The following is a 10,700-nucleotide window of genomic DNA, read 5'->3' as shown; positions in this document are numbered from 1 at the left end:
TGGTGTAAAAGCATTGACAGTATATTCCAAACAGCGTCAGCTTCGCTTCGGGTCTGCACCTCACAAACTGGCGAGCGACTATGTTGCACCGAACAGCCAAAGATAGTTAGTCTATATCTATACTAATATTATAAAGAGGTAAAGTTTGTAAGTTTGTAAGTTTGTCACATTTTTTAAATGGGGTAATCTTCGGAACTACTGGTCCGATTTTAAAAATTCTTTCACCAGTAGAATGCTACATTATCGGGGAGTGCTATAGGCTATATTTTATATTGGTATCATATATATTAGCAGTGTTATCACAGTTTTTGTCATACAGGTCGGACTGAAAATCCTCTTAAACAGACTTATTCGCATGCGCTGCCTTAACTATTGTGTAAAATTGAAATTAATGTATAGAGACTTTATGTATCTTTAAAAGTTCTACAAAAAAGTCCGCGACACCATATATCTATCTTCTATATATTAGCAGATATAGTACCTTTTGTGTTTTAAAAATTATTAATTTTATATACATAGGGTTACGTCATTATTTATACAACTAAACTTTAATCCTTATTAAAATAAATTATTTAATAATCACAAGGATATTATGGAGATAAGATTTGCCCTTTACAGTATGTTAATTACTTAAATAGTTTCGGAGATAATACAAAATTTCTAAAAGACGCAGAAATTCCGCTATATGACGCCCGGCGCTTTCATTTACGTAGTTCCCGTTCCCGTGTGAATATGGGGATCAAACATAGCCTATGACACTCGCAAATAACGTAGCTTTCTATTGGTAAAATAATTTTCCAAATCGGTCCAGTAGATCCAGGGATTACCTCCTACAACCACACGAACTTTACCTCTTTATATTATTAGCATAGAAGTCTCTATTTCTCTTGGTCATACCACCACTCTCGAAGGACTGGACCGATTTTGCTAAGGGTAAGAGTAAGATAGAGAAGTTACAGGGTAGGGTAGGGTACGGGTAGGAGTAGTGTAGGGGTAGGGTAGGTTTAGGGCCGGGTTTAGGGTAGTGGTAGGGTAGGGGTAGAGGTAGGGTAGTGGTAGGGTAGAGGTACGGGTAGGATAGGGAAGTGGTAGGGTAGGATAGGCGTGAGATAGGGGTACGGGTGGTACAGGGGTAGGAAAGGATACGGGGAGGGTAGGGGTAGGATGGAGGTAGGGTGTAGGTAAGGTAGAAGTAGGTTTGGGGTAGGGTAGGGGTAGGGTGGGGGTAGGGTAGGGTAGGGTAGGGTAGGGGTAGGGTAGATGTAGGGGTTGGGTAGGGTAGGGTTGGGGTAGTAGTAGGGTAGGGGTAGGGGTAGGGTATGGTAGGGGTAGTAGTAAAGTTGACATCGAAATTTTCGCGGACGAAGTCGCGGGCGTCCGCTAGTATAAATATATGATGGATAGATATTAGATATCATGATAGCTTTGCAAAAGCTTGTGGTAAGCATTTTCGTGGTCGTGGTGTAGTAGTGCATTGAATGCCTTATTAAAAGATTGTCTTTATAAACAGAACGTATTTATTTTATAATAATTTACTTGACTTTACGTATGATCCTGAGTAGCAACTGTAGGATGGATTAGACGAGCCATAGCTGTAAAAAAACTAATATTTATTAATCAAGCTTAAGGTCCTGTCAATATAAAACGAGAAGTCGTTCGGTTATTTTAGAATATAAGCTATCTTGAATATTATTAATTTTAATTTATTATGAAACACGAACAAGCTCATGACTGAGGGCCCTGTATGGGTTCAAAACTCACGTATACGAGTACAACGTTGGAGTGTGTTCAACGTTGTACTCGTATACGTGAGTTTTTGCCTCGTTTCATAATAAGATAAGCCGTTTGGTTTGGACTTAGATACCACAGCACAATTCGAAAGTGCTTATATAACTTGAACACGTGCAGTTTTATTTGTACAGTTAAATCATCCGTATGTATTGTCCGTTAATTTTTACTGTACAGTTTTTGAAATAAATTAGTTTTGAAAATGACATGCGATTTCTACCTTCATTTCAAATTTGTTTGTTGATAAATATTGCACATCGAGTATGGCATTATTATATCCAGTATACAAAGTCAGTCGTAAGTTTCTACTAGGCACCGATCAAGCCGAATAGATTCACTCCTAGATCCGGACCTGCTCTTGTTTTGTCGTTCACCTTCCTTCTTCTCATTCTTGAGACGATGCCGCTCCCTGCATAACTCGCACATGGACTCGCACGAACCATCGCTTTCTGCCTTTTGAGATTTCTGCGTAGAAGCAAGTTTTTATTGAGAGAGATCACCAGTTACAAACAATTAAAAGAAATTATTTAAAGGTTTTTAAGGACTCTCGACGTTTTATAAACAAGCCAATGACGCACGTTGTACGCGATTAGGATTACTTGTACTCGGAAAATGCAAGACTTGTTTTGTGTTGTCGGCATATGTTTGCACACGATCCTTGCGTTTGTATCGTTACAAATGCGCAGAGAGGTCGATATAATGCTAGGCACTAACCATCCATTAAATCACGTGCCTGCCTGATAAAACTGATCGTGTCAGGCCCCCCTGATGAATGAATAAACGAATGAACGATACAGGCTCCCCTGGACTACAGGGGCCTCTTAAGTGTAAAAGCAATAATTAATAAAATTGAATCCTCAAAATCTCTTAATCGTGTGCTTCCCGGAGAAAAAAACATAAAATTCAGCTTTTTTCGGGAAAAATTTTCAGGATTTGCCACCCGTCTATTGGGCCCCCCAAACTAATTTTGATACAGGGCCCCTCCAATATGAAAAAGAAAAGACAGTACGAACTTCAACATTAACAAGTTCATGTTTGACATTTTCTATGATAGTACTAGTACACGAATCGATACAGATGCCGCGAGAAAACCAGCCATTTTTCATTGTATTCTTTTCGGAAGCACGTTTCTTTCTTTCGTTTTTCTTGTGGAGTTGTGTTTTTGCAGGTTTCTTCTTTAATGCTTTTTTCTTTGCTGGCCTCATTTTTTACTGGTATTTGATCTCTATAAACAATAATTTAGTTAAAATTACATAAAATTTTTGGAATAGTTTTTTTTTATTTTTTTAATGGGAACCATTGATTTATCTGTTAGACTCTATAAACGAACTAATTTATTCTACTTAAAGAATGTATTAATCTGTGATTTACTCTTTGACACGAAGGCCTAATTCGGACTACTTTAGTATTTTAGTCGAGTACGAACAATTTTTGGATTTACCGCCCAATAATTTGTTCGTACCTACTCGACTAAACTGTACGAGATTGAACGGACACGATCACACGAAAAAAATACTCGAAGACCAAAGAGGATACAAAGTACAAACTTGTCTAAGTATTAAATATATGATCTTTGTACCAATGAGTTACATTAAAATAAAAGTATAAAATAATTATATGATTTACACGATTTACATATAAATATAGATAGGGCAGGTGTAGATATAAATATATTTTCATCTAATTTCAGATTTTAGTTTTGACAAACTTACGGTACGATAATCCGAATGTTGTCATATGACCGAAGTTCAATAATGCCAACCTAACCATTTTGTCCTCCATTTTTTAGGGCAGCTGATTGTTGTTTTGCGTGAAAATTTTCGTCTAAAACAGTGTCTATTGTTCCAAAATGGGTGTTTCAATACTTCCCATCGCTATATTCACAGTCTTCTGGGGTGTTGTCGGTATTGTGTGCCCATTTTTCGCCCCTAAAGGACCAAACCGAGGGTGAGTAATGTTCTTCAGGCTTAGTCTAAAAATTTCACTTTTTATTACATTTATGTCCTTCTTTTCCTCATTCAACGGTTTACAATTTCAGGATTATCCAAGTGGTGTTGATGTTAACAGCCTCGACTTGTTGGTTATTGTAAGTATACCTTTTAAGTATCTTTAATACTCAAGGTATCAAAACAGACATTTACATATTTTGTATGTATATTGTATGTGTCTGTCGTTAATGATTGATCAAATTTGCCTGGAACTGTACCTATTTTCATAAACTTAGTGTGTTATCATGTCACCCCAAAACTACACAAGTTATTTTGGTATATGCATAAATCAGTGTTCCTTCAGTTTTATTCAGTCGCTCAACTGTAATACAGTTCATCTGTAATCAACTGTAATCAGTATACTGATTATTGACAAATGTTTTTCTGTGCTTCCTGCCATTACATTCAAAATCAAGACAGACATTATAAGTAAAGAAACATATGTTAGCCCTACTGCAATATTCAATTTATTATTATATATATAAGACTAGTGAGTTTTTGTCATGCATGTATTAATCAGGGGCGTAGCTACTGCTGTATCACCCGTATCAATGATACAAGACCCCCGGACTACAGGGGCCCCTTATGTGTGAAAGCAAATGTTTGTAAAAACGAATATACATTGTTACTTAATATGGTGGTGCTTCCTAGAAAAAAAACATCAAAAACCTGTAGAAATTACAAAACTAAAAAAGCAATACTTTATGGTGCAAGAGTTGGCTATAATAAATCAAAAACTACAGAGATTCTTCGGGATTTGCCTCTTATCTATTGAGCCCCTCAACTAATTTTGATACAGGGTCCCTCTAAGGCACGCTCACCACTTTGTATTAACACACAGCAGTCTTTCATATGTTTGCAATCTATTTAAATTTTCCTTATAGTGGCTAACTTATGCCTATCATTATTCTTAGTCATATTTATTACTTTCTCAATCGGCCCAGCCGGGGATCAAACCCGTCTTGTAAATCCACTGCGCCACAGGGCCGTCAAAACCTTTTTAACATAAAAATGGAACCGACTTTTAATATGTATTTAATTCGTTTTGATTTCAACACAAAATTACTAAACCGATTTTCATGAAAATGAAATGGGGTCAGCGTATTGGTCTAACCCCTCTCATTCTGAGAGACTCGAGCTCAGCACTGAGCCGAATCGTTATCAACCCATATTTGGCTTGCTGCTGAGCTCGAGTCTCCTCTCAGAATGAGAGGGGTTAGGCTGGGGGGTGGGGAGTCCACCACGCTGGCCCAATGAGGATTGGCAGACTTCACACACGCAGAGAATTAAGAAAATTCTCTGGTATCACGGCTCGTGAGCCGAATATGGGTTGATAATGATAATAAAATACTACAAATGACCATAACATGTAACAATACAGTAAATGTGTTCAAAAGAGCCAATAAAAACACCGTAATTTATTCATATCTGGTGTAAGCTGTCAATGTCATGTAATATTGTCAAATATCAATAAGACAATTTAAAAAGAAACATTAAATCATACAATCATACATACACATAAAAGAAGAATTAAATTAAGAAAATAAAAATGCCATAGACAAGAAAGAAGAAATCGTAGACAGAAAATCATTAAACAAAAAAATCTTCAAATTGCTTTAAAATGCGTCTTTTAAATGCGTCCACTGATCCACATCAGAAACGGATTTTGGTATTCTTTGTGTAGAAAGTCATAAAAGTTTTTTATTCTTCACAAGTTAGCCCTTGACTACCTGATGGTAAGTGATGATGCAATCTAAGATGGAAGACTTTAAATTGCTTTAAAAACGCCATAAACGAACGCTACTACGCGAAGATCACTGACAATCTGTGAGCCGAATATGGGTTGATAATGATAATTAAATACTATCATTTAACATTTCAGCTGGCTGTGCGCGTACATGGCTCAGATGAACCCGCTCATCGGGCCCAGACTCAGCAACGAAACCCTCATCTGGATCTCTCGCACCTGGGTAAGATCCTCAACTGTTCTTCTTCTTCCTTCTGGGCCGTTTCCGCACTTGGCCGTGTGATTGGTCGTCGGACGTGATCGTCACCTGTTATTCATCTGTTTGAAATAAAACTAGCAGACGCTCGTGCGTGAAGTCTGCCAATCCGCATTGAGCCAGCGTGGTGGACTATTGGCCTAACCCCTCTCATTCTGAGAGGAGACTCGAGCTCAGCAGTGAACCGTATATGGGTTGATAACGACGATTCTAGATGGCGCTGGCCTCCGAATTGCTACGGTAACATTTGGTGTTACAAATGGTATAAGTAAAATCTCAAATTGCGATTAAACGTATAGAATTCGACCACTTTTATTATAAGAAAAAAAGAAAGAAAGAAAAGTTTATTCAGAATACACATCATACTAAGAAAAGAGAGAAAAGAAAACAATTAATTAAATACATTGCAACTTGCATGATGTGATCCTAACAGGGTCTCCACTCAGCATATTGCTGTTTGGACGGTATCGAGATGTGCGGGGCCTCTAACAATATTAAAAAGAGACAGAAACGTAAATTAAATACAAAAATATTACAAGTAGAAAGGTTTACAAAAATAAGCCAATTATAAATAACTAGCGGACGCCCGCGACTTCGTCCGCGTGAAAGTAGATGTAAACTTTTAACGACCCCTACCCTACCCCTACTCTGCCCTACCCTACTCCTTCCCAACCCTACCCTACCCTTCCCCTACCCTAGTCCCTACCCCTACCCTACCAATTAAGGCTGCACACTCGACACGCGAAGCTTAAAAAATGGAGTAACTTCTCCCGTTTTCCCAACATTTCCCTTCACTGCTCTGCTCCTATTGATCGTAGCGTGATGAAAAGTATACTATAACCTGCCCAGGAGTATGAAGAATAATTGTACCAAGTTTCGTTAAAATCCGTCGAGTAGTTTTTGTTTCTATAAAGAACATACAGACAGACAGACAGACAGACAGACAAAAATTTTACTGATTGCATTTTTGGCATCAGTATCGACCACTAATAACCCCCTGATAGTTATTTTGGAAATATATTTCATATACAGAATTGACCTCTCTACAGATTTATTATAAGTATAGATATAGATAATACAATAAATAAATGATAACATATTAATAATTTTGTAAATAAATATTATAATAAATTAAACAAAACAAAGGACCCATTACTTACATGTTTATAAGTATTGATAAAACACATAAATAATGACTAATGATTTTAAACATATTTCGTGGTTGTTCATTATGAATATTATTTAAACGGTAAAAAGACAAGATTTTTAATCTTGTCTTTTTACCGTGGTATGTACCCGTTTAAATAATATTCATAATAAACTAGCGGACGCCCGCGACTTCGTCCGCGTGAAACTCGATGTAAACTTTCAACTACCCCTACCCTCTATCCTACCCTACACTACCCCTACCCCTACCCTACCCTACGTTGAAATTTTTCCTGAATTTTCTTTGCTATAAACCTCACGGAGCCCGAGACCTTTCCAACGAATGCAAATCGTGGAAATCGGTTCGTGCGTTCTGGAGTTATAGCATCAGGAAGGAAAACCCGACTTATTTTTATTCATAATAAATAATGACACCTGCCATCCTTCGTGAGTGAATCCGGACTCGTCCAGTCAATGAGGACTAGTCCACTCATTGGCGAAGTAAATTGTACCCAGTTGGTACAGCAGCAAGCCATAAAATCAAAAATTGATTGAGAGCGTCATGCAAGCGTACTATGGAGCGACAGAGGAAGGAACTAACCTTACTACTTAGTCAAGGATGTCCTTCTTTCAGCCTTACTACTTAGTCAAGGATGTCCTTCTTTCAGCCTTACTACTTAGTCAAGGATGTCCTTCTTTCAGCCTTACTACTTAGTCAAGGATGTCCTTCTTTCAGCCTTACTACTTAGTCAAGGATGTCCTTCTTTCAGCCTTACTACTTAGTCAAGGATGTCCTTCTCTCAGCCTTACTACTTAGTCAAGGATGTCCTTCTTTCAGCCTTACTACTTAGTCAAGGATGTCCTTCTTTCAGCCTTACTACTTAGTCAAGGATGTCCTTCTTTCAGCCTTACTACTTAGTCAAGGATGTCCTTCTTTCAGCCTTACTACTTAGTCAAGGATGTCCTTCTTTCAGCCTTACTACTTAGTCAAGGATGTCCTTCTCTCAGCCTTACTACTTAGTCAAGGATGTCCTTCTTTCAGCCTTACTACTTAGTCAAGGATGTCCTTCTTTCAGACTCTTGAGCCAACAATGACTGCACAGCTACTATCGGATCATGTGTTGTTCCAATAGTTGTTTCAGTCAATGGTCTTATAGCGAAAAACTTCGACCAACACTTTGAGAAGTTTTCACATAACTGTTGGATCAAGAGTCGGATACAGAACCTTACTACTTAGTCAAGGATGTCCTTCTTTCAACCTTACTACTTAGTCAAGGATGTCCTTCTTTCAGCCTTACTACTTAGTCAAGGATGTCCTTCTCTCAGCCTTACTACTTAGTCAAGGATGTCCTTCTTTCAGCCTTACTACTTAGTCAAGGATGTCCTTCTTTCAGACTCTTGAGCCAACAATGACTGCACAGCTACTATCGGATCATGTGTTGTTCCAATAGTTGTTTCAGTCAATGGTCTTATAGCGAAAAACTTCGACCAACACTTTGAGAAGTTTTCACATAACTGTTGGATCAAGAGTCGGATACAGAAGGCAGTGATTATTGGGAGGGCGCGTATTATGAGGAGGTTCCTCACTCTGGAGCCCTGACCATCAGTTGCTTAGGCACTCAAATGTCCCGTGGGTTTTTCTTTTATTTTTATGAAGTTTTAACAATGTTTTTTGTATTATATTTCTATTTTAACATTGTTAAAAATTAAAAAAAGAGGTAAAAATAAATAAATGAGAGAACAAGTAAATACTATAGCCCCAGTCGTGTCCCAATAAAATGAAAAGGGGGTAAAATAGGGGTTGAAAGTTTGTATGGAAAGTCCTTCATTTTTAAAGTTACAGTTCAAAATAATAAAAAAATTCCAAATATACTATGATACAAAAAAATTTAAAATTCAATTCCTAAAATGGTGAAATATGGCTTGAAAATTTACATTGATTTCCACGCGGACATCGATTTGAACGCTTTTTTAACGTCAGTTAAAAAAAATCTCGTGCGAATAAGGGCTTACTACCTAGTGCCTAGTGACATACGGACGAACCGGAGTCTTTTGCCCTCATTTGCACGAGATATATGAATATGTTCACACGACACCGTTATTAAAACATAACGCGTTTTTTAACGTACAGTGTTGCTTTTTAAATTTTGGGCATGAAAAGACCTTGAATTAAATTAAGAACGTAAATAAAAGCGCCAACGCTCGGTTTTAACGTATCGTTTTTTTAAGTCTCGTGCGAATGAGAACTAAAAGGGTCTTTGGGTAGGAATCCTAAAATAAAAGCCCAAATCTCCAAGGTCGTCCATAAATAAGACAAAACAAAGAACTTCCATTTGGAATTCCGCTCGTCTATAAATAATCGATAGTTTAGTTTGAAAGGACGAGGCGAGACGCCAGCTAAACATAGACACGACAGATCTCGGCCGGGAGCGAAGGCTATGGTCACGTTTACTATGTCTCTGGGTCAAGGACCAAATGGAACTTATCGGCCTATAAGGACTTGTATCCAAGGCCGTAAAATAAATTTTAAAAAAAAGGAACCTAAACACATAGAGAAATGAGATAGTTTAGATAATAATTGGTCTGAGCTTTAACATGATTTATTTTATTACTAACTGTTATTTTTTTCATGGTAAAAAGTAGCCTATTATATTGCAGAGTAAACTTCCAGTGAAATTCAAATAGGTTCAGCCGTTTCAAACAAAAGTTCCCGGTCAAACAGATGTATACAGACAAACATTTAAAAAAGTTGTTTGTTTTAATAACTTTAAGCGCTTGAGAAAACACAGTTTCTATTAAACCACAGACAGAGACTTATATTTTGTTTATGTCTATTGATGACGGACAGATGGGCGTTAGGAAGGCGTGATAGAAAAAAAATAAGTAGTTTAATATTTTTTGTTAGTGTGACACGTGCTTAATCTTTAATCTTTTTTTTTACAGGGCAACCCCATCTCGGATTAATTGAAGAACACGAAGAAGTTCTCCACCAACGTACTCAAAACACCTTACGTCAAAGCTGTTTTATTTTGTAAATTAAATAAATTAAAAATTGTTATGTCATAAGAACAACCATTGTTGTAAATTTATTAAAAAAAATAACGAAATAGTAATTCGAAATTCAAAACTAACCTAATCACATTATTGATGAAATGTGGACACAGTTAAAATCATGAATCAGATTATTTATGAAAACTGCTTGGTAACAATAGCAATTGCAGTTTTTTTTTATTTGTCTCCACTAGGACGCAAAGATCGATGAGCGTACAGCCTATCTCACGATTTTACATAGATTTATCTAAGAGCAAGAGAAGCACTTTGTTTTAGAGCTATATTATCTTTACTGTGTCATGAATGAACCTTGTTAAATAATAACAACGTCCGATATTTATGTTTATTTATTTTATGAATTAAATAATATAGTATTTATTAAAAAAAACTATAAAACAACTGAATAAAATGAATGTGTAATATTGTGTTCATTGAATGATTGGCCGTAATTTTTAGCGCAAAGTGAATTTATGCATTGTAAAATGATTATCATTCCATTTTGAATATAATTGATAGAAGGAAAATAAATTAATAATCCAAATACATACAAATTAAATTAACTAAAAATCATGTACTATTATAACTTTAAGTTTGTAATATCTGTAAAGTTGTATTAAAGTTTAGATGTTAATTTATTTCAATAAATAGTTTACCGACGACCGATATTTATTTCATAGAATATCTTAGCATTCCTTGGATTCACCAGTGCCTTGTCCATCGAGTT

The 10,700-nt window shown here is 36.6% G+C and overlaps 1 protein-coding gene across 1 annotated transcript; it reads left to right on the top strand.

The window, feature by feature from the left end:
• Window positions 1-3,546: 3,546 nt before the first annotated feature.
• On the top strand, window positions 3,547-10,364 carry LOC112050955 (V-type proton ATPase subunit e 2). Its single transcript, XM_024089366.2, has 4 exons — window positions 3,547-3,735; window positions 3,827-3,874; window positions 5,659-5,746; window positions 9,869-10,364. Exons 1-4 carry the CDS (start codon window positions 3,638-3,640, stop codon window positions 9,887-9,889), a joined length of 255 nt encoding a protein of 84 aa, XP_023945134.1. The 5' UTR covers window positions 3,547-3,637; the 3' UTR covers window positions 9,890-10,364.
• The last annotated feature ends 336 nt before the right edge of the window (window positions 10,365-10,700 follow it).

This window comes from Bicyclus anynana, chromosome 26, assembly GCF_947172395.1.
Source record: "Bicyclus anynana chromosome 26, ilBicAnyn1.1, whole genome shotgun sequence".
Taxonomy (NCBI): domain Eukaryota; kingdom Metazoa; phylum Arthropoda; class Insecta; order Lepidoptera; family Nymphalidae; genus Bicyclus; species Bicyclus anynana.
Note: the sequence above shows the minus strand (reverse complement) of the source record. Positions and strands in the feature narration are given on the sequence as shown.